The sequence below is a fragment of the Danio rerio genome, chromosome 6, assembly GCF_052040795.2.
Source record: "Danio rerio strain M-AB ecotype USA chromosome 6, GRCz13ab, whole genome shotgun sequence".
NCBI lineage: Eukaryota > Metazoa > Chordata > Actinopteri > Cypriniformes > Danionidae > Danio > Danio rerio.
In genome coordinates this window covers 32,134,878-32,162,857 of record NC_141026.1, presented here as the reverse complement: position 1 = coordinate 32,162,857, position 27,980 = coordinate 32,134,878, and the positions used below count along the sequence as shown (strand labels likewise).

The following is a 27,980-nucleotide window of genomic DNA, read 5'->3' as shown; positions in this document are numbered from 1 at the left end:
AATTTTTTTTATTATTTTTTAAATATTTCCCAAATGATGTTTAACACAGCAAGGAAATTTTCACAGTATATCTGATAATAAATTTTCTTCTGGAGAAAGTCCTATTTGTTTTATTTTGGCTAGAATAAAAGCAGTTTTTAAAATTTGAATAAACATTTTAAAGGTCAAAATTCAAAAGATAAAATAAATCAGTTACTAGAGATGAGTTTTTAAAACAATTATGTTTAGAAATGAGTTGACAAAAATCTTCACTTTGTTAAACAGAAATTGGGGAAAAAATGAACAGGGGGGCTAATAATTTTGACTTTAACTGTATGTGAATACTTAAATTATCTAGTGTTAATTCACACGGTTTTACTTAAACACAAAAATAACAGCTATATATACAATATATATACAATAATAACAGCTGATATTCAATGCACTGAATCTTATTGTAAAACAGTACTCAAATCTCGTGATGCTACGTATTCACTGTAAGCTCTTGAAGTTTTACTTATTTATTATTGTGTGATTCACTATCCTGAAAAAGGGAAGCAAGATGCAGTCCTTATAAATAAAACATTCACCCAGTGAGGACTCAAGCAGAGCATCATCTTTATTTAGACAGGTCTAGGTTAAAATTATCTCGATCTGAGCTAGCCCTACACTGCCAGAGACTGATGGTCATTAGGCATTAACAAGGGCTTCCCCAAGCTCTGTGATCTAATGCTTAGACGAAAAGAAGGTAAGCTATAACGACAAGAAGCTTTTTAGGACAGATCAGTCCGTGAAGGCGCAAAGTGAGAAGCTGTAATCCTCTACACTCTGGGCAAACTGCAATGTTTAGTAGACTTAGAGAGAGTGAAAATCATCCATGAAACAAACAAACACAAGAATTCACACATAGTAGATTTAATTGGGACGCAGGCTAAAAGACACCCAGAGGACCAAGCGGTTATGTAACTAAAAGAACTTGCCATCCCGCTCTGAACTAGACAAGCATAAAATGAATTGAAAGGAATCTTAGGCCTGGGCTTTATTTAGTCCTAATCAAGAAAGCAAACAATTATAAGATGCTGCATTCAATCAAGCTGAAATCAGTCTATTTCAGTAAACAGAAGCCAAGAAGTCCCTCAGGACTTTGTTATTTTTAAGTACACCAAAGTGGTGGAAGTAAAGGCATAAGGGAACATACAATACGCTAGCTAGGTTCAGTCTGAAAACTTGCAGAAGAACACCCTCGGCTCTTCAGTCTGCCAACATTCAAGATCTCATTGAGGCTTTCAATTTGTCAGAACAAATGGAGACTCTGCGAGACTTCCAACTTAATCACCCACGAGTACCAGGATCACAAGCAAAGGAATGGATAGCTGCCATGAGGATGTAACCTGGAGCATATGTTCAGATCTTATCCTACGAAAGGTGTTATCAAAATTCCTCTCAGTGTGAGAAGACAATTAGCAGCTCAGTGCCAGTTTTTACTTAAACAACTAAGTTTAAGTAAATGCCCCTCATGCATCTTTCGGAATGAATCTCGATACAAATTCAAAGCAACTCCCTACCTTGCATCCAAACATAAGTGAGATGGTGCTGTTGGTGCATGCTACTTTACAGTGGCACAACATTGGCGAAATGCAATCCAAGTTTTTGATGCTGAGAGACATTCTCTCTGCGCTTGGGCACTTCAATCCATCAGCGGTCGAGGTGCCGGCCGACAGCTTCCACGAGTGCTGCCCGCTGCCTGCTCTCGATGTGCACCCTCATCTCTGTGGCAGGGGGAGCAGAAGCAGCGGCGTGATGCCTTCATCCAGCGAGCCCTTGTCAGTTGAGTCCACTCCAATCTCCAATCTCTTCGCTTGACTCGACTCAATCGGCCCGTCAGATTAGAGCGCTCCCGAAGAGAGCTGCACTTGAGGGAGCTCTGGAGGAGCCATGCTGCCTTCCGTGACCAGGGGGTGTTGCGGTACGAGGAGGAGGAGCAGGAGGAGGGTTAGAGGGCACAGGGGTCTCGTGTCACACGGCGAGGAACCCTCCGAGATCCATCAGTGCTGCTGCGCTTCCACCTGCTGCAGAGGAGCCGCTGCCATGACTCGGAGGAAAGAGGAGCAGCTTCGGACGCTTCCCAATCAACTATCCAAACAAGACGCTGCAAAACGGCGGAGACCGAGAGAAAGAGATAGAGCGAGAGAGAGAAGAGGTAAGCAGACTGAAGGGGGAGGGGCGAGCAGCAGCGTTCAGCTTATTACACAGTTCACTAGAGAGAAGCTGAGGAGTTTCTGAGCCGACGGTTGCGGAGAGCCGACTGGGAGATGGGGATAAAAATGATCCGCTCCATTTAGAGGTGAAACGGGGTGACATGGAGAGTGCTTTCTCAACAGATTTACAAACACGAGGACACCAGAGGAGGGAAGACTGCAGCTAGAATGACCTCCGATGTGCAGTTATGAAATCTGATCTCAAAGAGCAATAAGAGGGTGAAGGTAAAAACTTGACAACCTAAAGCAGATGACAGTAGTTTATCATCCAGATGGTTGTCATGCATTCACAAGTCAGACCGATACTTCAACCAATGGTGTTCTTACATTTTAAACAAGTTATATTCATAAGGATTAGGTCCAACCCTAAGAAAGAATGGAATTACTTTGTGTTTCAAGTGTTCATGAACTCTTCTCTGGAAAACCTGCCACAAAAACATGTTCATATTACATCAGCGATATTTTATGTAGGCATCATTAATTTGTGTTCTGCAGAAATAATAAGCATGCTGGATGCTTTGAGCATACTAAAAGTTGTCAAGCTTATTTATAAACTAACACAAACAATATTGAAGAAAATGGTCATTAATTTGGCAGAAAGCGGTCTTTAATCTAGAGCTGAGAGTCGATTCCAAAAAAATCGATTTTGAGGTGTTGAGAATGGAGACTCGAGTTGGAATCGATTACATCAAGTGGAATCGACTCGTCTTTTTTTTAACAGAGCTAATCGTTAATTAGACTCTTGTTTGCTAATAATGATTGGAAGCCCAAAGCTTTTTGGTGAACAGTTACTTTCAGATGATTTGCTTCAATGAACCTGGTTCAGATAAACCATTTCAGGTAAAAGCAGCTACTTTATGTCATGATGAAACATTCAAATAAAGCCCTACTGTATGTGAATGCTTACTGCTGATTATAACACTTCCAATTTTTCCATCACATTACTAGAAAATATCTTAAAATAAAAGTTTCTACAGTGAAATGGTGTGCCTCAATATAAACAAAGGTACACAATTGCATAATTGGCCTATAAGTACATAAATATAAGCCAGCCTCATCAAACCATTGATTTATTCCAATTACAAGCCAAAAATGAATTATTTAGAACTATAAAAATCTTGATCATTCTAAGAAAGCAACTATCAATTACCTTTATATTTTTTGTTAATAAACTAAAGGTTAACCTTTTCTCAATGTATACACTCAGTCCACTTTATTTGGTACACCTGTCCAACTGCTCGTTAACACAAATTTCTAATCAGCCAATGACATGGCAGCAACTTAATGCATTTAGGCATGTAGACATGGTCAAGATGATCTGCTGCAATTCAAATCGAGCATCAGAATGGGGAAGAATGATGGTTTAAGTGACTTTGAACATGGCATGGTTGTTGGTGCCAGACGGGCTGGTCTAAGTATTTCAGAATCTGCTGATCAACTGGGATTTTTAATATTTCCATTACCTTATTGAATTTATGCCACAATGAATTAAGGCAGTTCTAAAGGCAAAAAGGCGTCCAAACCAGTAGTAGTAAGGTGTACCTAATAAGTGGCCATTGGGTGTATACTGTACTATATTTAAAATGTTATATTCAATTCAATTAATTTTTATTTCTATAGCGCTTTTACAATGTAGATTGTGTTAAAGCAGCTTAACATACAAGTTCTAGTCAATTAAAAACGTGTCAGTCCAGTTTTCAGAGTTTAAGTTTAGTTCAGTGTGGTTTAAATTATATTTACGACTATCACGAGGAACAGACTCTCAAAATCAAGTCCACCCTTTTCCAGTATCTCATTTTTAATTTCTATACAATTCTTAAAAGAGATGCACAAATGAATTGGAGATGACACTGAATTTACTTTAAATCTGATTGACTCTGAAACCACAGGATTAAGAGTCATTAGTGTAAAAAAAACAGTTTTTCACTTTAATCTAAAACACACAGCAAAGGCCATCAGCTAACAGTCGGTAATTTACATTAACCGATACTTCTTTAACACTTTGTGAACATACTGAAATTAAGTCAAAAGGTAAATTATTGTTCATAAAATAATCAATAAATGATAAATAAATGCTTTAGCGGGCGTCACAGTGGCGCAATGGGTAGCACAAGAAGGTCACAGCAAGAAGGTCGCTGCACTGAGCCTTTTCTAGGTCAGTTGGTATTTTTCTATGTGGAGTTTGCATGTTCTCCCCATGTTCTAAAGACATGCGGTAAAGGTCAATTGAAAGCTAAATTGGCCGTAGTGTATGTGTAAATGCAAAAGTGCATGGGTGTTTCCCATTGGATTGCAGCTGGAAAGGCATCCGCTGCGTAAAACATATGCTGGATGAGTTGACAGTTCATTCCGCTGTGGTGACCCCTGATTAATGAAGGGACTAAGCCGAAAAGATAATGAATGAATGAAAAATGCTCTAGCTAAAGCATAATGTTACAGCCACATTCTTTAATGTCAATATTTTTGTCACCATTTTTTCTTAACCAAATGCATTTCTGTTATAAAACCTTACGTTTCATGCCTATTCATAAATATTATGTCCACTCCCCCTTACTTGTTAATAGTTTTTTTATATAAAATGGAAGATCATAAAAAGGCATATATAGCCCTGCTATCATCATGAGGAATTGTGTAATTGTTAATAGTTTTCATTTACTAATTAGGGAATTTAATTTAGATAATTTGTCTAAAATGTGGAATGAACCACGGAATAAACCACCAACTTATCCAGCAAATTTTACGCAAAGGATGCCCTTTCAGCCGCAACCCATCTCTGGGAAACATCCACACACACTCACATTATTTTGTGTTGCGTTATTTGGTTAGTGAGCAGCAATAAATAACACTTTAAAATGTAAAGATTTTTCATGTTATTTTCTAAACTAGTAGCGTTTTAAAATTAATGAATTCATAATCATGCTAACCATGAAACCCTGATTATTCCTCAACCAAAATCTATCATTATTGCATCCCTGATTAGTGTATGTATATACACACACACACACACACACACACACACACACACATACACACACACACATACACACACACACACACACACACTTGAAACCACAAGTTTAAATACACTGGTATAAAAAGGTACAAAACCAAAAAAAAAGTCAGATGTTAATGTGACTAATGTTTTTCTCTTTTAGGTAAGTTAGGAATATATAATTTGTTTGTGTTATGCTTAATAGCAGAATAAGGAGAGAGATGTATTTTGGAAAATCGTTATAACATTTCTTGAAAGTCAAGTTTACATAGAATATGATTATTGTGCCTCTGAAAAAGCTCAGACGATGGTGTCAAGGTTTGGGAAGTTTCTGATTGACAACATTTGAGTTAATTGTAGGCACAACTGTAGAATAGTATTTAACGAAAACCTAAAACACACTGCTTCCTTTTGTGATAACATGGGAAAATCAATAAGCCAGAATCAACAAAAAAGCCAGGTTAAAATTTGTTAAATTACACTGGGAAAAAGAATAATATTTGGAGACATGCCTTGTGGTCTGATGGAACTAAGATTGAACTGTTTGGCCATAATGACCAGTGTTACATTTAGAGGACAAAGGGGAAAACTTACAAGGCTAGGAACACCATCCCAACTGTGAAGTATGGGGGCGGCAGCATCATGTTGTGGGGCTGTTTTGCTACAGGAGGGACTGGTCCACTTCACAGCATAGATGGCATCATGAAGAAAGAATATTATGTAGAAATACTGAAGCAACATCTCAAGACATCAGCCAGGAAATTAAATCTTGGCCACAAATGGGTCTTCGAAACAAACCATGACCCTAAGCATACTGCCAAAATAGTTAAAATGTGCTTTAAGAACAACAGAGTGTATATTTTGGAGTGGCCATCACAAAGCCCAGATCTAAATCATATGGACAATTTGTGGGCAGAGTTTGTTGTTTGCACTACAAAGAGTTGTGCGAGCAAGAAAGCCTAAAAATCTGACTCAGTTACATCAATTTTATCAGGAGGAATGGACCAAAATTCCTTCAAACTACTGTGATAAGCTTGTGGAAGGATACCCAAAACATTTGACCAAAGTTTAAAAGCAAAGCTAAAATAAAAAACACTAAGGAAATGTATGTAAACTTTTGACTGTCTAGAAATTAATAAAAAAATTCTCCAAAAAAATAAATAAAATTCATTCATTATTCTGCCATTTAGCAAATGTAAATCATTTAGGTAATCCTAACGTACCTAAAATAGTAAACATTTAGTATGATTTACCATCAGACATTAAAAAAAAAAAAAGGTTATGTTCCTTTATAGAGTGTGTGTAAACTGCTGGTTTCAACTGTATATGTACACACATTTCAATGAATCATGCAGCATTACCTACTGCAAGTCGAAGTCAACTTTTTGACTGATAATGCACATTAAAACAATGAAACTACTACAGGTAAAGCATATTTCTACAGAACAGTTGCTTTTTTACTTTCTCTGTAAAAAGCTATGTTTAATAGGATCACTGAGACTTAATGTGGGTGCATTTCACTGTGGAGCTGGTCTTAAATGATGAGTCCTGGCTTTATTATCAGGGAGTAATAAATGTGTGTGTGATGATTTCTGCTCTTCCCCTCCTCCCTCCTGCCACACTACATCATCTGAGCAGTTACATCATCAGTGCAGAGCGGCATGCACATCAACACTACTACACACAAACACACTTATAAATACATGCATACACACAGTACAAACTGCACAGTACAAACACATACCACAATTACAAACATATAAACACACTACTGTACTATAACAAATGCACACACACAAACCACACTATTAAACACATCCACAGTCATATGCACATACACATAAACCACACTACTACACACAGCACAAACAAACACACAACACTCTAATATGAACATACACAATCCACAGCACAACACACACACACACAGCAGTCTATTATGAACACATACAGTACACACAAGTAATATGAACATAATATAAATACACAAATGCACAGCACAAACAAACACACTATTATAGACACACACACCACTATTATAAACATACAGACACAATTGTACACAGTACAAACACATGTACATATGTACACTGAACTATATGAACACAAACACAAACTGCAAACCTAAACACATACACACTCAACCATACTATTACAAACATGTGCAAACAAACCACACTATTGTAAATAAACACACACAAACCACACTATTACAAACATACCCACATAAACCACACAATAACAAACAAATACACACACAAAACACAATATTACAAACATACATTTGCATAGAACGAGTTTATATGTATGTGCGTGTGCGTATAGGTGTGTTTGCAGGCCGCGAGTTTATATGTGTATGCGTGTATAGGTGTGTTTGCATGAAGCAAGTTTTTTTGTATGTGCATGTTAATGTGGGTGTTTATGCAAGGATTGAGTTTATATGTATGTGCGTATAGGTGTGTTTGCAGGCAGCGAGTTTATATATGTGCATGCGTGTATAGGTGTGTTTGCATGAAGCAAGTTTATTTGTATGTGCATGTTAATGTGGGTGTTTATGCAAGGATTGAGTTTATATGTATGTGCGTGCGTATGTGGGTGTGTGCATGCGTCAAGTTTATATGTATATATGCAAGTTTCATATATGTTGTTTTGAGCATTTAATAGTATATTACTAGTAAATTAGGTGTATATGCGAGTAATTTATAGGTGTATGTGCACATGACTTATGTGTGTGTTGAAAAGCAAAGTTCGATTTAAATCTTACACAGTAAGTAGTACTGTCACCTCACAGCAAAAAGGTCGCTGATTCGAGCCTCGGCTGGGTCAGTTGGCGTTTCTGTGTGGAGTTTGCATGTTCTCCCAGTGTTCGCATGAGTTTCTTCCAGGTGCTCCAGTTTCTCCCAAAGTCTAAAGACATGTGGTAAGGGTGAATGGAATAAGCTAAATTGGCCGTAGTGTATGTGCGTGAAAGCAACAGTGTATGGGTATTTCCCAGTGTTGGGATGCTGCTGAAGGGGCATCCGCTGCATAAAGCATATGATGGATAAGTTGGCGGTTCATTCTGCTGTGGCGACCCCTGATTAATAAAGGGACTAAGCCGAAAAGAAAATGAATAAATTAATGACATATAATATATTTAATAATATTTAATTTCAATCAAAACCATTTGTAAAAAATGAACCAATTAAAACAAATACGGGCCAGATGATCACATTTGACCTAAATCAATGTAATGTTATGTAATCATAAAATAAATAGACATGTGGTGAAGTCTGCAACAGTTAAATTATCTGAAACTACTGCACAATTTGGACAGGGCTAATTATAATTCAACTAACAACAACATTACTTACAGTATTTATTTATTTATTTATTGTTATAATCATACAGTATTATAATTATCATTATTATATATTATTATTATTATCATCATTATTATACTTTTTATTAATATTATCATTTTTATTATTACTATTATTAACATTTAATTTTGAACTATAATTTTAATAGACCCTTATTAATATTGTTCAAGTTTTTAACAAATTTTTAGACCTTTGCTCTTTCTGTTCTAATAGTGAAAAAACTGGTGATAACTAAAAGCATTTGTAGAATTGCTAATGAACAAAAAAAATAGACTAGAAATAATATTGCTATAATAATCATTAATGATTATAATCAAAGGCTACATAAACAAAGATTTTATTTCGCTAAGTACAAAGACATAATCATATGACAAGAGCCATAATTTCCATGGATTTATACATTTCTAAGCATTAAAAACAGAATGCTTTTCATCACCCAATCCCATCTTCAACAATGTGATTTAATCTGGCAGCGTGACATTGCTGATATACACAACGACTTCTGGAGCAGTTTCGATCCAAAAAGAATAATTCATCCGAAAGCTGAGGCTTATTACTAACTTCAAAATCAATCCCACTGCTGAGAGTTTCAAGGAGGAAAGGACGGTTTGCACGCAGATCCACACACTTGGCTTGATGTCGAAGCATTTCATCAAGCAAAAAGTTTGTGTATTACGGTTTGCTCAGCAGTTTGAGCGAGAACAATGAGCACATCTCCCATAATAAACGGTGTACGCAGGCTGATGCTAATCATTTCACTGCTTTACAGAGGAATATCTAGATGACAGACTGCTGAACTCCCATGATGCCATCAGACGATCAGATACCAGAAAGACTGAAAGCGGCGGATGAAGAGAAACACGTCCGTGAAGCCCACAGAAACTCCTCTCTCGTTGGCCAAGTGAGTCTTTGTTCCAACATTCGTTTCTGCTGAAATCTGTCTTTTAATATCTTCTCCATGCAGAGAAAAAGGCTGTGTGATGACATGGCGGGAAAAGTTACCAAACTGAGAAAGTTATGAAGGTTATGACGGATATGGTAATATGCCAGATGGTATAAGGTCCCATAGCTGAGAACATTCAGAGATTATCTGAAGGTGAAGATGACATTTTACAAGCCTGAAGTGTTTGTCATTGTAATCAGTCTATGATTTTGAGCAGTCATTTGTTGTTTTTTAGCAGTGAGCCTCAATTTGTGATATTATATACAGCTATTACAAGTAATCATCCATAATTTCCAAAGATAGTAATGTTAAGAGACCAAAAAATAACAACAGTAACAACAACGACAATTACAACGACAATAACAACAACAACAACAACAACAACAACAACAACAATAAAAAATAATACAATAGGATAAGTGCACATCAATAAATTTAGGTTAACTCTATTTAATAATAACAATAATAATAATAATTATTATTATTATTATTATTATTAATTATTATTATTATTATTATTATTAATTATTATTATTATTATTATTATTATTATTATTATTAATAATAATATAATATTAATTAGTTTATTATTATTATTATTATTGGTGTTGTTGTTATTTATTTATTATCATTCTTTTGTTATTATAACAATATTATAATATAATAATATTATTATTATTATTCTTGTTGTTGTTGGTATTATTATTATTATTATTATTATTATTATTATTATTATTATATTGTTACTATTATAACAATGTTATAATATAATATTATTATTATTATTATTGTTATTATTATTTTTACTATTATTATTTTAAAAAACTAATGTTAATTAATAATGATGATTATTATTATTGGTAAATAATTTTATTAATTTGATTATTACTCTTGTACTTTTCTCAGTAATATTAAATCAATATGAATGAATGAATGAATGAATGAATGAATGAATGAATGAATGAATGAATTTATTTAATAGGGACAATGCACAAAAATTACATTAACCTCAAAGATGCATTGTGCCAGGTTGTAGCAAGATTGCTATTTTCCACCTGCAGTTCCTAGACAGGTAAAATTATATATTATATCAAGTACAATAATATTACATTTAAATCAAAACCATTTTAAAATAATGAACAAATAAAAAAACAAAACCAAATCGAATTGCTAATTAGTCATTAGATAGAAATAGAAAAATGGTCATAAAAAAAAGAGATTAAATTAATGCCAGCATGAGAAGCAATGAGAATGGTGATTATATTTAATTAGTGGGTTTACATTTAATTACAGAGCGATACAGCATAAATACAAAAGCAAATAAAACATAGTATTTATGTCTGTCTGAGTGTGACCCTTTCAATGAGCTCTGAAATATGGAGAATCTGCACTCACTGTACTGAAGTGTTATGATGACACACAGTGGCCAGACTCTACTGTCAGACAGAGAAAACATTTCTCCCGCTGAGGAGACACACAAACATACTCAGACAATACCACAAATACACCAATATTGCGATTATACAGAGCTACAGTGGTTATTTCTAATACTCATAGAGCCATTTAGCTATAGTTTTTTTTCTTTTATAGAAGAGTGACATGATGGGCTATTCATCTTCTCTGTCATATCGTGACAGAAAATACCTGAGGAATTGAAGTGATGAGAACAGGTCTGAAACAATCCAATTATTTCAGTGCTTTGACTTTAATGAAATATTAAACAGAGAGATTTCTTTCAGCAGAGCTCATCAATAATTGAAAATTACATTACAGTGGACAAGGCACATGTGAATATGGAGTAAAGATGAGGAAAATTCCATACTTTTAAAATCAACTAGTCAGTTAGTCGAATGAATGAATGACTACTTGATCGATGGCTCTTAATGAGGATCTCTGAATTAATCTACAATATCTTCATTTGTGAAAAAAAAGAAAATGTTAGTATAATATATTGGTCTTAAAGATATCGATAAGTTAATATGCTGCAAAACAGTGACCAAATTTGCATTTAGAGGAATCAAACATCCAAATCTTGCTGTTTGTTTCACATAAATGGATCAGCGGTTTTTATGATATCAGTCAGTCAGTCAATCTTTATTCATTTCCCGAAGGCAATTTGGTTGCAGCATACAAGCATGTCACACATAATACACAAAAGTACATCATACAATACAAATTCTACCCTAAGTTTAAAAACTTTACAGCTGAGGGGATGAATGAAAGTTTTAAACTATTTGTTTTACTAATAGGTGTTCTGTATCGAATACCAGAAGGGAGAAGATAAAACTCATGGTGCATAAATCACATCATCACATCATACTTCAGTTTCTCAACAAATCTTCTGACCAATCAAATGCTCTCTAATATCTAACATGCCCTGCCCCCTTCAATATGCTTCCAATAATTTTTTCTCAGCTTTGAAACAAGCAAAATGCTATTGGCTATTTTTCAAAAACAGGAGCCAAACATTCTTTCGTGCCTACATGTTTCAGTTGAGATAACATTAAACATTAAAAAAAAATTCAAAGCACTTCACAGGACCTTCAAGTCCCATTTTCACTGAGTAGTATGGTGTGGTTCGGAACGAGTCAACTTTAGTAGGCTTGTGATGAATTAGAATTATGGCAGTTTGATCATGTTTTAGGTTGCTGAAAGAATCTTTTGTTCCTTTGTTTTTTCTGGCTTCTCCGTTGTTTTTTCGCCCTTCACTCTCACATTTGTACATTTCTGAAAGGATCTGATGTCAGAAGTACTTCAAAAATCATATTTTTATCATCAGCTCGAGAAGTTTGTTATTTCAAATATAGATGTGCGGCAAGCAAACGCGAGAAAACAATACCACTGATGCTTAAACAGGACATGACTTTTTTGTTTCAGGACATTAGGTTTGTTTGAGCATGGGTCAACCATGACTCGCTATAAATGTATGTAGTATTACTATGCAATAATTCCGCTTTGTATTTAAAAAATGTCGCTTCCTGTGTTTTCATTCTCTTGGCTTTTGCAAGCGCTAGTGACATTCCTCTGTAAACCAATAGCTATGTTTCTCGCTCCGCCTGTTGGTACCCTTTTGTTGTGCCTTTGGAAAGGGTACCCCAAATGTGGTACGGTAAAGATTACTTATTGGTACACTTTGACTGTGGAAATCGACATAAAAGCGTACCAAACCATACTGTACCATACCACTCAATGGAAACCGGCCATTAGTGGTTTAGTACACTGCAACATGAAAACGTGCTCACCATAATCAAGTGCTCCTAAACTTGTATAAAATTCTTTCTTTCATCTGTTAGACACAAACAAGATATTCTGAAGAATGCTGGAAACCAGCAGCAAATATTTTGTACAACATACATAGCATTAACAAAAACTTAAGTCAATAAATGCTTTATAACATTTTTCGTTTGTGTTTGACAGGAGAAAGAAAGGAAACATGTTTGAAACAAATGGAGGAATAGTAAACGATAACAGAATTAAAATTTTGTGGTGAACCATGTCTTTAAAAATGCAAAGTAGTATGCATTAATTAATTCACAACACATAAATGACAGCATTACAAGAATAAATATGCTAAATGTTATCACACTTTACATTTGTAAGATGTAACAGCAGGGAGGAAAACTGTGCTAGAAAAGCATAAAGACACGAAAAATGGACCATGAAGAACATTTGTACCAACTCAACAGTCTGATTATTAACCTCAAGGGTAGACCATCTGTTAACTACAATCAAAAAAGACTGCAGCTCAGCAAGCAGCGCAATATGAAGAATCCAACTTTTCAAAACAACACACTGAAACTAACCTACGCACGAGGACAGAAAGATGTCCCATTCCCAAACCTTGCAGAAAAAGGTAAATAGTAGTATACATCTATATTGAAAAACTGTAGGATTTAAATACAGTAGTCAAGATTTGAAGCGGTTCAATAACATTTTTAAAATCCAAGCTAAGACAAGAATGGTGTTGAATAAACAAATATAGGGCAACTTTGATAAAAGATTTTGATTAACTTCAAATGTTGACTACTGTTGACTTAATATGCCTGCTTAAAATAAGTTCCCTCCATTGACATTCACACTGTGGTATTTGGCACTGGCTGTAGGGACGTTCTCAACAGTAAATCATTAAGATTGATGGATTGATCGTTAGGCTGCTTAGCATTGCTGATCCACATCTAAACCTGTTAACACTCCCATACGGGATATACCTCGCCGGGGAAATACCACACGGGTTCATTTACGGCCATCCAGACTGCTATAAGTGGAAACATTACTTCGGGACAACACTTAAAATGCTGCTTTGAGGGCAAGACACTAAGATTTTGAGATTGATATTAAGTGTTTTTCAGTTTAATAGAAAAATAATAATAAGTTCTCTCAAAACAAACAAAAAAAATTCATCATTTACTCTTCCTCGTGTGGTTTAAAACCTTTAGTCAGAAAGATCGGGAAAAGTGTTTGGAGAGATTTATTACGACCTAACAGACTCCTCCTGCTCATTATTTCTGTTTGTTGTCAAAACTGACAGTTGAGCCAGCGTGGTTAAATATGTTAGTCACATTGTTCGTCACAAAACAGCCAATGTGAGCTAACAAAGTCATATGATTAGTTTTGATTTCTTTAGGACTTTTCGTCACAAGAGTGTGCATTTTCACAACAAACAAAGGCTGTTTCTTAATACGTGTACTTCAGTGGTCTTGCATCCTCGTGTTCTTATGTAACGTCATCATTAACAGCCAAAGTTCAGTTCCAATACTCAAGACCTCAAGAGCGGAGGATGCATAAAAACGATGCAGACTTGAGCCCCGAACTCACTCTAGAAGTTCCAGAAATCATTGCGACTGGAAGTGGGAAGCGCAGTATTTAATATAGGTTTATTGTTAAAGTTCAGAGATATAAACTTCTTTACCTTCCCGAAATAAAACGGTGAAAATAAACATTACCATGAAAATCTTAATATGGGAATAAACACATTAAGGGTGCTCATTTGTTAAAATCTGTATTAAAATCTGCAACGTAATATTACGTTAAAATGTGCAACGTATATTTCTAAAAAGTCTATGCATAGCATATATTGTGAAAAGGGGAAAACAATAAATTGCTGTATGAATGCTGAAATGTTTAAATAATATTTGGTTAAAGATGCGTGAAGGTCACATGACCATCAGGAAGAACGCAGCACCTCATTTCTCACAGGACGCATTCTCTATTCTCGCGGTCTCCCGTGTTCGTTCTTCCAAGGTGACCTAGCAAAACCAGTCTTTACAAGAACGCAAGCCCGTTCTCTGCGTCTCAACATCAACAGTTTGATGATGTTGTCACTTGAGTGTGGAATCTTTACAATCTTTACAGATGAGCAAAAGTATTCAAAACTTATTATCATAATATAGTATGAAGCAAAGTAAAGACTCATACACACCAGGACGCTTTTTGTTTGCGTTTATTGTCAGCATTTTGAGACTATTTTCTGCATTCAAACTCAAGCGATTTACACTGGCGTCAAGCAGATAAGTATGCAAAGTCACTTGATGTTAGATGGCGCCTAATGAAAAGCAAAAAGACCATGGTGCACAGGGTGGCGCTACACAACTTTGAGCTCCTGACACCAATTTGTATCAGAAGAAGAAGAAAAATTGACATGCTTGTTGTTAAAGTTACTGGCGATGCAAACGAGCATGCATGGCATACTTGTGCCTGAGTGCCTTCAATGGTGTGTACTGTAACTTCAGCATCTATGTGAACCTGAACAATAATGTCAATCTGATTGGTGAAGAAGGTTGTGATGCGGCACGTCAAAACAAAAAACAAGGATGAGGCGTTTCTTTAAAAATGACGCTTTTACACCAGGTGCTTTGCACGTTGGCATGCACGATCACATTGGCGCCCTTTATATAGTAACATGTCATAAAACCTTTGACAAAAAAAATGCAAGCAAAAAGCGTTCCCGTATGAACGAGCCTTAAGGCTGAAAATGGTCAAAGCAAAAAGAGAGTGCTAAAGACATTGCTGATGAAAGATGAACGCAAAATGAAACTAAATTAGCGAAGCTTTTTTTTAAGTCACAATCACTACACAGTCTGTGTCACAAAATAAAATGGCTCTTTTTTGTTGTTGCCACAACAGCCTAGTGGTAAGTGCATCAACATATACCGCAGCAGTGCTCCAGGTGTCCCAAGTTCAAATCCCGGCTCATGGACCTTTACAGATCCAGTGCCACTCTCTCTCAATCTCACTTCACTTGCTGCTAATTTACTGTCCTATAAAAAATAACTAATTTCTCTAGATATAAACATTCTTCCAATAATGTAAGAGATAACGTGAGGACAAAAGCCAACTAAATTTAAAACAAATGATAAATATTGTGCTCAATGCCTCATTTGCATATTTAAATATAACATTTTACAAATGAGTAATACAAAAAACTTTTGCGATTCTTAAAATGTAACCAATATGGGAAGTATAAACTTAAATATTTTGTGATTCACAAGTGTACTGTATTTGGTTTATTTGCACTTGTAAATTGCATTATGGGACCTTGATCTCTGCTTTGTCCAGTTTTGTTGTTGAAAATTCAACTCCACAGTTTAACAAAGTCACTCTTATGGACATTTTAGAAGTAGTAGTAGTAGCAGTAGTAGTAGTAAATAATAGTGTATACAAAATAGAGAGAAATATGTCTGTAAAATTACAAGGTTTTTAGTACTGTAATATAAAATTATAAATCCAGAAAATATATCACTTTAAAGACTTTAAACTATAGCAAGTGTTAATAAAAGTCACCTTTTAATACTTTTAAAGATTAAAAGTTGTTGAAAGGAAGATCAAGATTCCATAATGCAATTCAAAAGCATAGATAAACAGGGAAAAACAAAAACATCGATCACATCAATCATTTATAGATATTTTTTAGTTTAATACAGGTTCTTTTTTTATCCTATTCACCTGCAGGGTCTTGCCTTACAGGAGAATGAATGTATAGTGGAAGCCTCTTTCATGTGGAGCACTAGATTATTCAGTCCAGCAAGTTTTTGGCTTCTTATACCCTCTCCTTTTTTGATTTTCAGCCCTCAGCAAGGTATAGACTATGTTTAGGCCGTGTCTGCATGACTGACTCTTCCACACGGATGGCCCTGCACTTTTCTCTGCAATCTGTCACACAGCCGAACTGTTGCTCTTGCTGTCTGGACCTGCACTGCTAACATATAGCGGCGACAGGTCTGGGGAAATCACTAATAGAAAGACCTTCTCCTTTCTGAAAACCCCACAGATTCAGTTCCAGCCCTTGTGGAGGAAGAGGAGGAACTCCCCTCTGTGGTCAAAATGTGAAGTACAGAATCAATAGGACATTACACTTGTTTTTTTGGCACAGAAATGTTATGATTGTGGTGCTTTGATCAGTTCATCAAACCACCATCATAGTTTATCATAGTTTTAATGATAGCTTTAAGAATTCTGTAACTGGCAAAGAGCATGTCTCTTCTTTAAATCTTATATGGAAATACAATCGACAGAATTGATAATGTGTAAAAATAAAACTATGCCAAAAAAAGTGCTGAAATTTTTCTACCAATAAATTTTCCAGAGATTGAACTTAACCTTAAAACATAATGCAATGTGGAGCAATATACAAAACATAGGTAGAATTAAAATGAATTATTAATTACTTGAATGCAGGGGCAGATTTGGGGGCTCTAAGAAATTCTGGGAATGGGGCCCCATTGAAACTCGAAACATTCTCTTTCTCTATAGATATTTTTTTCTCTGTAGAATCATTCATTTATTTTCTTTTCAGCTTAGTCCCTTTAATTATCTGGGGTCGCCACAGCGGAATGAACCACCAACTTATTCAGCATATGTTTTACGCAGCGGATGCCCTTCCAGCTGCAATGCCTTTAAGCATTTGTTCTTTCTATTGTAAGTTCCTGAAATCATGAGTCATGCAGGTGTTATTAAACTTGTAATCATTGCTCAACAAACATTTATGAGGTTATTAAACACAAAATCATAAATGAGTTTGCACTACGAGTTTGACTATCTATAACTGCATAGACGTCCTTACAAGTAATTTCACAAAAATATTTTGATTGACACTTGGAGGTGCAGTATTGCAAACAAAGTCCTATGAAATAACTTGTCTTAGCAACAGTATCAATTAAAATACAACACTTGTATAAATCTAAATGTAACTGAAATGTAGTTATTGATTTTGGAGCATCAGTGTTATAAGATCACAGAGATTCGGTTTTATCTGACCACAGCACTGTGGTCAACCAGTGTTCTCCTCACCACAAACCATTTCCTGGTTGTGCTCAATACAGTAGAGGGCAGTGTCAAATTGCTTCGACAACTGGAAAAATAAATGTGGGATTTTGGGAGGGTAAAGTTCACAGAAAAGACTTAAAAGGCACCAATGATGAAAATTATCTTTTGTAAGCTGTTTGGACAGAACTGTGTGTAGGAATATGGTGTCCACTATCATATTGTGGTGATATAAAGACAAAATGTCTCTTTTTTTATTTCAAGATGTTAAAAAATAGCATCCAAATTCAATCCTATTTTGAGGCCCACTGCAACGTGATGTAGGAGTGTGGTTTCTCCGCCCACCGAATTGATTGACAGCCACGTATTATCATGTCTCCGTAGTAGCACGTATTAATGTATCAAATGTGTATCCTGTCAGATTTGTGTGCAAAAACAGAGCAAAGTAAAACTTGCATGCTGTGTGTGTGTGTGTGTGTGTGTGTGTGTGTGTGTGTGTGTGTGTGTGTGTGTGTGTGTGTGTGTGTGTGTGTTTGTGACATATCAGGACACAAATCTGTATAATGACATGGGTATGACAAAAAGGAGGTGAAATATGAGGTCATTGAAGACATCATCATTTCTCAAAATGGTTATAAATCACACAGAATGAGTTTCATCAAATACAATATACGGTTTTTGCTGCATTAAAAAAATGGAAACCTATGTAATGTACCCACTTTTCACAAAAACAAATGTGTGTGTGTGTATGTGTGTGTGTGTGTGTGTGTGCGTGCGTGCGTGCGTGAGAGAGAGAGTGAGAAATTTGTATTGACATTGTGTGACTCATCGAAAGGCTTGAATTAACTTCACAACAAACAACAAATACTCATTGAGAAAATTCTTATTGTAGGATTTCCCACAAACATTACATGAGATCTGCTTACTTATGTCTGTCACTGTGCTGTTTATCGGACGCAGCCGAGGTGGAGGTTGAGGTTGAGGCACACTCTGACAGGCATGTGAGCATTGTGTCAACACCACAGCCTACCTGAGTATTGTTGCTGACCGTGTCCATCCCTTTATGACCATAGGTGTACCCATCTTCTGATGACTACTTCCAGCAGGATAACGCACCATGTCATAAAGAGCAAATCATCTCAGACTGGTTTCTTGAACATGACAATGAGTTCACTGTGCTCAAATGACCTCAACAGTTACCAGATTCCAATACAATAGAGCACCTTTGGGATGTGGTGGAACGGGAGACTCACATCATGGATGTGCAGCAAACAATTCTGCAGCAACTGTGTGATGCTATCATGTCAATAAGGACCAAAATCTCTGAGGAATAATTCCGTTACCTTGATGAATCTATGCCATGACGGATTAGGAAAGTTCTGAAGCGGATCCAACCCAGTCGTAGTAAGGTATACCTAATAAAGTGGTCGGCAAGTGTATATATATTGTTTATACTTGTCTGTTTATATTTTTATTTTGTTATATCTCGGTTCCGCAATGAAGGTGTCAAAGTTTCCATCATTCACTACTATTTTAAAAAGGCGTGTGACTGGCATTGACAGGTGAAAATCTAGTCTACCTGCTTACAGACATGACTAGGCTGCAGACATGAGGGCCCGTATATGATTCATATCAAATAAATGTCCACATATCAACAAGGCCTGAATCTGATTGGAGTAAATTGGAATCCATGCGATTTCTTCCTGCTTCCACGTACATGGGCCAAATTTGTTCTGTGCCACATGGCAGCAAAAAAAAAAAAAGATTTGGAATTGGGTCACTTGATCCATGCAGTGTAAACGTAGCCCGAGTCAACCCCTTTTAAGTGCACATGCCTCCCCTTCGATAAAACACTGATGCAAATCCTGCAGTTGCATGAGTAGAACAAGAATATTATATTACAAGAAAATTATACAAACTATTATACAAGACACTTGGTCTCTCTGTCTTTATACATGAAGGGCTTGCAGGTGGTGACCTATGAGAGCTGAATCTGACTCATGGCTCCTTCACATCACCTCCAGCCTGTCCTGCTGCCCACACAGAGCAAATTCACGCTGACACCACTCCATCAATCCAGCCCACAGCTCTGAGCTCTCAGCAGGCACAGACACCTCACCGTTCAGTGGGCACGCTTGCTTCAAACACAGAGTCTGACATTGAAAGAAGTCTGAATAAAATGTGTAGCAGGACCCGCCATTAAACTGGATAACCGATCCTTCACAAGAACTGCCTCCAATTACCTATGAGAATGTAAAAAAAAAAAGCAGGCACAGCACGCTTGCTCTCAATTCATGCAGTTTTGTTTGAAACAATTACCAATGTTTGTAGAAAACTTTTGTTGATTTCAGTCAGAAGCAGAAAAAAGATCTGCAATATGCATTCAAATGATCATGAATAAAATAAAGACTGAAGCTATAGTCTACAGATCGAAGGGCAAAAGCAGATAATAGCAGTCGAGTCGCCTGATAGTAATGATTACCGACTGTCATTAGGGGGGCGTGGCCGAGAGCCGTGGGAACAGAAAGAGGCTGTGATGCTAGCGCTGATGTGTGTCACCTGTGTGCACCACCTATCTTAAGACCCACGGGAGAAGCAAAAGTATAAAAAGGAAAAGTGACGACAGAGGAAGACGAAAGAGGACCAGGCCTGAAGCTTGTGTTTTGCTATTCATTCAAGTACTCAAATTTTCATCAGTTACCTGCCTGTAACTATATTACACTGACATTTTTAGAGCTTTCTAGATTTCCTGATCACAGCAGAATGAGATGACATATTTCATCATTATCAGATTCTATTTTTATCATACAAACACAAATATGACGGACGGACGGACGGACAGACGGACGGACGGACAGACGGACAGACGGACAGACGGACAGACGGACAGACAGACAGATAGATGGATAGATAGATAGATAGATAGATAGATAGATAGATAGATAGATAGATAGATAGATAGATAGATAGATAGATAGATAGATAGATAGATAGATAGATAGATAGATAGATAGATAGATAGATAGATAAGCAATATCACACAAGTAGCAGTGTCATATGGCACAAGGCCGCAAGTGGAGTGCTTAAGTAACATGCCAGTGACAATGTACAGCCATTTTGCAATACTGCGAGTGTGATATTGCATTTATACAACAGTTAGATGACATAATCCTGTGTAAAAAAAAACAGAAAATCAGACAGTCTCAAAAATCATTTTGTATGAGGAACTATTTTCTTCCGCCATTCGTTCACATCTGCAGGTGACGTCAGAACAGCAGAAACCGCTGCTAATTCACCAACGTCACTTTAGAGCTAGTATTTGAATGATTATCCTGCATGTCTAAAGTGATGACAACACAGGTTATTTTGCTAACATTTAAAGATTATAAGGCTGAACAGCATCAAATGCCATCAGTCTACTGAGATTTCCAAGTATTTCTCTGTTGCAATCGAGAGAAAGGAAAATGCTGAGTTTTTCCTCCCCTAAGGACTTATTATGCAGTTTCTGTTGCCATCTTGTGGCGCAAATATCTTTGCTCTGCTCAGCATGACAGGCTGATGGCCGCTGAAGTGCTTAATCTTACTGTAAATAAGCACTATTGTCAATAAACTGCATAATCGATCTAAACATCTACATTCTCGCCTGAAAAAGCCTCAAAAGTTCTTTATGTTTCCAACAGCTTCAATATTTGTCAAACTGTAGTGAGTTTATTGATCTGATGTCACTATTTGGGCGGAGTAAAACACAAGAGTAACATTGAGTCCGGTTATTGCAGAATATCGCACGGCTATCAGCCAATCAGATTCGAGAACCAGGCAAAACTGTTCTGTGTATACATAAGAATTTTGTGTCGCCCTGAGTCTGGGTCTCTGCTTTTCTGTTGCCGGTCAAATATGAGGCATTTTCCAAGTTGAAGTTGACCTATGTCAATCTAATAACTACACTACAGCAGTCACCATTTGAAATGGCAAAGTTAGCGAAAATGGTCTAAACTGACAACTATTAAACACCACCTATTCCCATTTTTTGATCCACTTCAAATGTTGACAACTGTACATGGTTTTTTGTTTCCTGAAAAAAGCTAAATAGCAACAGAGGTACATACAACTAAAATGGGTACATAATATTAATAAATTAATTAATTCATTTTCTTTTCGGCTTAGCCCCCTCATTACTAATAAATAATAAAATTAATTATTCTGTCTATTTGTTTATTATTTATATTCATATTAATTAAGAGTATCGTATCACTGCCCAGATTGCAGAACTCAAAGAATAAAGGCAATTTTATTCCTAGAGCGGTCCAGCTGCTAAATGTAAATTATTGACTAGTTGTTGTTTTTTTTTTTTTGTTGTTTTAATTCTTGTACATGTATTAGCTATGTAGTTGCTTAAACTTTGTAAATGTACTGTATGTGTGTAGGCATGTACATGTATGCAGAGGTTAATATATGGTGTGTGCATAAATGTATGTATTTTTGTATGTGTATTTGTAAATTGTATAATAAAGGCTACCTGTATGCACCATGAATTGAATTGCTCCTAGGGGACAAATAAAATGTTAACTAACCAACTAAGCTGAATAATATAAAAATAAAGCTCATCATCATAAAATATCTTACGGGAAATGCAAGACTAAGGCCCTACCCCTTTCCCTTCACCATGGCCCTTAAAACAGAGTGTGAAGGGAAGGGGCTTCAAAATGTACCCCTAAGAAATGGGACAGCACTACAGCAACTGCACACGTCATCATATATGTCATCGCCATCTCTTGCTTCATATGAGATCAGACGATCGCGACTGATGTAGTGATTCCAGTTAAGTTATTTATTGGTATTTATCTTCAGGAAATCATTGAAGGCATATATCATGTTATCATAACGATCTAACGTGACAAAAAGCTCGTGACTATGGAGTGCATTTACACTGTGGCCATATTCATCTATGTAAACACACCAAAAACAACAATAACAGTATAGCAGACACTGTAAAAACTTAATTATAAAGACGGTAAAACTTGATTATGGATTATAGATTGTGAAATTTAGATGGTGGGTTTTTTTTTCTAAAGCATGACGGTAAAACACGAATGCGGTTATAAATATATATGAAAACATATGCCTGTTTGTTGTAAAGATTGGTAATAATGACAAAAAAAGTGGTAATTTGTGGATCTTTTTACTTCCAGGTGCAGCTATCCAACAGTTGTGGCTGGTGTATTCTGGGAAATTTTCTTACCCTTTGATTTCGAGTGTGGTCCTGAAAAATCTTGGTTCGAAGGGGTATCTACCCCGAAGGTTTATGTACACCTTCAAGTTAAAGAGAATTGGGACACCCCTACCCCTTCACAGGAACGCGGAAAACGAGGGGTAGGGGTAAGGGGAAGGGCTAAGGGGTAGAATTGGGATTGGGCCTTAAAGACACCATCATGTTCATGATTCATGATACTTCTCAGATTATAGAAAATGCCACGTCCTAAATTATAAAAAGCTGCTTGAAATGCAGCTGAACATCATTTATAGTTTCACTGAGGCCACAAAGTAATGAGTTTATAATCATAGTTTACAAATTTACATAGGAAACTGACAAAGGAAACTACTTAAAATAGAGCTGCTTCAGCAGACTAAAATAAATCTGAATCCCCCTATAATGATGTGGTGTGGAGATGACGTTAAACTCTATGAGGGATGAAGTATTAGAAAGCTGGTGTAACAAATGCATTTCCTTGAGGGAAAAATAAATAAAACTGTCAAAATGCAGCACAACTTCCTTTATATTTGAATTGTCACACGTTTTTGAAATTGAACAAAATTGAGCATAACATTTTATTTTATGCAATGGATTAAAAGACAGCTGTTGTACATTTTGAACATTTAAATGTCATCAAACTAATTTGACAAAAAAGTGTAACAGATGACAACATTTAATTAGTGGTTCATGTGATAGTGATTCATTAAGTAGGATGACGATTAATGAAAACATAAAATGAGTTTGCAAATTGTATTTGTAATTTTGTAAATGACAAGTATCATTAATATAAAATGTTATACTTTAAATATGTATTATTGTTGTGCTGTTATGATATTAAAATACCAATAATGACTCGTGATAATAATTAAAATACATTTATCTAAATTAAATATGTTTGGATATATTATTAAGTATAATGTCATTTAATTAATTATTCATGCCTCAATATTTAATATATGTTTACATTTAGCACAAAACCAATTTTGTGACAAAATGTGTGTCATATACTAATGAAAATGCTAGTAAAGCAAGTTGAAAAATTGAACTGAAATTGAAAGGCACTTTTTTCTCTTGGGTCAATAAAAATAAATATCCTCACAGTTTTGCACATTAATTTTGCACTGTAGTCTGTTACTACATAGCAAGGCACATTACTAATCAAGTTTAGACATATTTATGGAAAAAATACAAAATCTCTTCATGGAACAAGATCTTTAGTTAATACTCAAAGTAAGGCATAAATGTAATATCAATTATTTTGAGACATATAATACTGTACTGTTGGCTATTCCTACAAATACCTGTGCCATTTTAGGCCCTGTTTACACTAATGCGTTTTAGTTTGAAAACGCATAAGTTTTGCTACGGTTACGCCAACCGTCCACACTACGCCGGAGTTCTCGAGCGCCGAAAACGGAGCGTTTCGAAAACGCTGGAGAGGCCGTTTTCATTCTGAAACGCTGCTGCTCTGTCTCAGTGTGGATGATGGAAAACGGAGACATCTGAAAACGGAGGCGGGGCTGCAGACGTTCGCCTCTCTGATTGGGGCTTTTCCTGAATATTAAGTAGCCTAACACGCACAGTTCAGTCCTGCATTCTCTCTGTGTAAGTTCAGACTTCGCAAGTTTGATCAAGGCTGCAATCTCTTCTTCTCAGTTTGATATGGAAAACAGACTATACCGAGGACACGGGTAAATCTTCAAAGGGAACAGTGTACTTTATAACTTCATTCACATCACCCTGGCTTCGTTGTTTCACTTTCTTAACAATAAAACGTAAACATGATTTAAGGAACTGCCTATTTTATTTTAATATTAGCAACTTAGACAGCAGACATGTTGAGGCGTCGTGCTGCATAAGATGAGCGTCATCTTCACTGTGTGGATATTTATAACAAAACGGAGCCGATAACAACTGCCTCCTTTCAATTTCAGTGAAAATACGAAACATACCCTCTCTTTTGCTGAATATCAGTTTTAAGAATCGATAATGGCCATTTTAAAAGTATAACATACAATAAGTTTATACATTATAGGAAATAAAGGCAAGCGATAAGTCAATATACAGAATGTACGTGGTTACATTAATCATTAACTTATCTTTGCGCTCAGCCAAAACACGTTACCTGAGAACAAGTAATAGATTCCAATGCCCAAAGTCAGGGAATATGTCGTTAGATAAAGACAACAAGATAAATGAAATATCCCGTTTAATAAATATAGTGAGATTAGATCCAGCGGGAGATGCTTGATGAGAAGTCCGACTAGCAGAGCTCTCATCTGGGTAGATGGGCGCAGCGCTTGCCTGAGAGTGTCTGTGTGGTCACGTGATGTGCGTTTTCAGCGTTTTGGTGTGGACGGAGAGCAGTTCAGAAACGCTGGGTAAAACGCGAGTGTGGACGCGGATCGTTTTCATTCTAAAACGCCGTTTTAAAACTAAAACGTACTAGTGTAAACGGGGCCTTAGACTGGTTTCATGGTATCGGGCAGGGGTGTCAAACTCAACTGCTGGAGGGCCGCAGCCCAAATAATCATCAATTATTTATGAACAACTACAACTACAGTCCATTACTTTCCGTTCCACGAAATGTTGGGAGTGAGAATTTCATAAGAAATGTGGTAATCAGGTTTGGAGGATCTTATAAACACTATATTAATTCTAGACATTGTCTTCTTCAGTTTTACATAATTCATTGGTTAAATTATTCAAAGAAAAAAAATGACATTTTCCAAAATATTTAACCTCTTTGCGACAAATGTAATTCATCAGATGCAGATCTCACAGTTTTATTTTTGTTCTAAGATACAGAATTATTGAAATGAAAATTTTCAAGTGCTTTCTGGGATGTTGCAGTTGCAATTTTGATTGGATCCAATGCTTTTAATTCTGGGATTCTCTGAACAAAGCCATTTGTTGTCAAATACACAACATAAATTGCTCTCATACTGTTTAACTATGACCAAGAAGCTACTGCTACTAAAAATGTTTAAAAAAAAAAAAAAAAAAAAAAAAGGAATCCCCTACATGTATGTGGCTTGGAGAAATTACCTCTTTGTTACATTTGGAGCGAATTAGATACTATTTGAAAAGAAAACTCAATCAATTTTTGGCATCCTTTTATTTGTTACCTTGAAAAGAATATTGTGGAATAATGCATCATTTCTGTGATGTTTTTATTTATGCTTTGTCATCATACTCTGTTGCTCAGGTCTTTGTAAACAAGTTGGCTTGTTATGTAGGTGGGTAGTTTATTTATTATTATGATTTTCATATTGCTTTTTTCCTTTTCTTTTCTTTTTTTTTCCTTTTTCTTTGCTTTGCCCATGTTATATATGGACAAAATATGAGAGAATCCTTTTGTTTTTGAATCTGTGTCTTCAATAAAACTTATTTGACAAAGTACTGAATTGAATAAGGCTAGAGGGAAATATATATGCAGCAATGTACAGAGACTTCCTGAATGGAAACCTGCTTCAGAGTGCTCTTGATCTTGGGGTGACGGTTCATCTCAATGACCCAAAGCACACCGGCAAAATATCAATGGAGTGGCTTCACAACAACTCGGTGAATGTCCTCGAGTGGCTCAGCCAGAGCCCAGACCTAAATCCTATAGAACATCTCTGGAGAGATCTGAAAATGGCTGTAAACCCTCGCTTTCCGTCTAACCAATTACAGCTTGAGAGGTACTGCAAAGCAGAATGGGCAAAAATTCCCAAAGATTGTTGTGCCAAGCTTTTGGCATCATATTCAAAAAGACGAGGCTGTAATTGCTGCCAAAGATGCATCAACAAAGTATTGAGCAAAGGCTGTAAATACTTATGTACATGTGAGTTTTTAGCTTATTTATTTTTAATAAATTTGCCATATTTAAAAAAAATCTTTTTTCACATTGTCATTATGGGGTGATGTGGGTAGAATTTTGAGAAAATAAATTAATTTAATCCATTTTAGCTTTTATAAAATGTTTAATTTAACCATTAACCGCCTGTGTCTAGATTAAATGCAAATGGGGGTGGTTAATTAAAATTATTTTTGGCAAAATAAAAGAAAAAAATGTCATATGGCTTTACTGAAATACAAGACTTACATTGTTTGAAATAAAATTCCTCTGATGCATTTACAGCCATGTTAATCAGTGCTGGCACAGTAGTCTATCAGCCCTGTGCAGCTGCATTTCAGCAGATTTGGTTTAAAGTCCCTTAAGAGAGACTTCAAGGACTGTGGTGGTGCTGCTCAAAATATGCAGTGCACAATGGCCAGCAGCGTAACACCAGCTGACAAGTCTTACTCAACACACTCAGACTCTGACAGGTAATTTATTCCTCTCAGAGCGGCGGGTCACACTCAGGGGCGGCTGGACGCCTCCAGCTCCACCGCAGGACTCTCATTAGATTGCCTGCACTGCCCTGTCAAATCCACTGCAGTTAAACTAAAACAAAACACAGACTTGCATACTTCATAGGTCTTTTCCCTGTTTCAAGTCCAGCAGAAGATGAGCTGGACAGGACGTTGGGTGCAATAGAACCTGATTGACTGCACAGCCAGTTTAACATTTAAAGGGGACATAGGACATCGCATTTTGGTTGTTGCATGTAAAAGGTGTTAGGGTTAGATCAAATAAAAAGTGGACAATAATGTAAGAAAAAATTATAGTTTCTGGAAGTTTTATCATTTTAAGGCAGGGCTCCACGATATTAGAAAAATCTGACATTGTGATATTTTGTTTTACGGCGATATATTGCAATATTAATAAAGTTTCACCAGATGGCTTGAAAAGTTCCATTTCGAAAGAAATCATTCATTTCGATCGATAGGGGTGATTTTCTAAGAGTGTGAATCATCATTCATTCATTCATTTTCTTGTCGGCTTAGTCCATTTATTAATCCGGGGTCGCCACAGCGGAATGAACCGCCAACTTATCCAGCAAGTCTTTAC

The 27,980-nt window shown here is 36.2% G+C and overlaps 1 protein-coding gene and 1 long non-coding RNA gene across 38 annotated transcripts in view; one reads left to right on the top strand and one right to left on the bottom strand.

Annotated features, from left to right (window-relative positions):
- dlg1a (discs large MAGUK scaffold protein 1a) overlaps window positions 1-27,980 on the bottom strand; it is a 220,470-nt gene that overhangs the window by 167,046 nt on the left and 25,444 nt on the right. For 11 of the 35 annotated variants that reach the window (XM_087254857.1, XM_087254863.1, XM_087254870.1 and 8 more), the window contains exon 1: window positions 1,545-2,152. In XM_087254857.1, coding sequence (XP_087110983.1) covers window positions 1,545-1,646 — 102 coding nt within the window. In that variant the 5' untranslated portion in view covers window positions 1,647-2,152. 35 annotated transcript variants of the gene reach the window in all.
- LOC110438688 (uncharacterized) lies at window positions 1,614-27,816 on the top strand. 3 transcript variants are annotated; one of them, XR_015493777.1, is made up of 5 exons: window positions 2,039-2,179; window positions 9,361-9,492; window positions 18,867-19,202; window positions 22,983-24,359; window positions 25,511-27,816. It is a non-coding gene; the product is annotated as an uncharacterized LOC110438688 (long non-coding RNA). The 3 variants fall into 3 exon arrangements; XR_015493775.1 differs by lacking the exons at window positions 22,983-24,359; window positions 25,511-27,816 and having other exon boundaries at window positions 1,614-2,179; window positions 18,867-20,048; XR_015493776.1 differs by lacking the exons at window positions 22,983-24,359; window positions 25,511-27,816 and having other exon boundaries at window positions 16,802-19,543.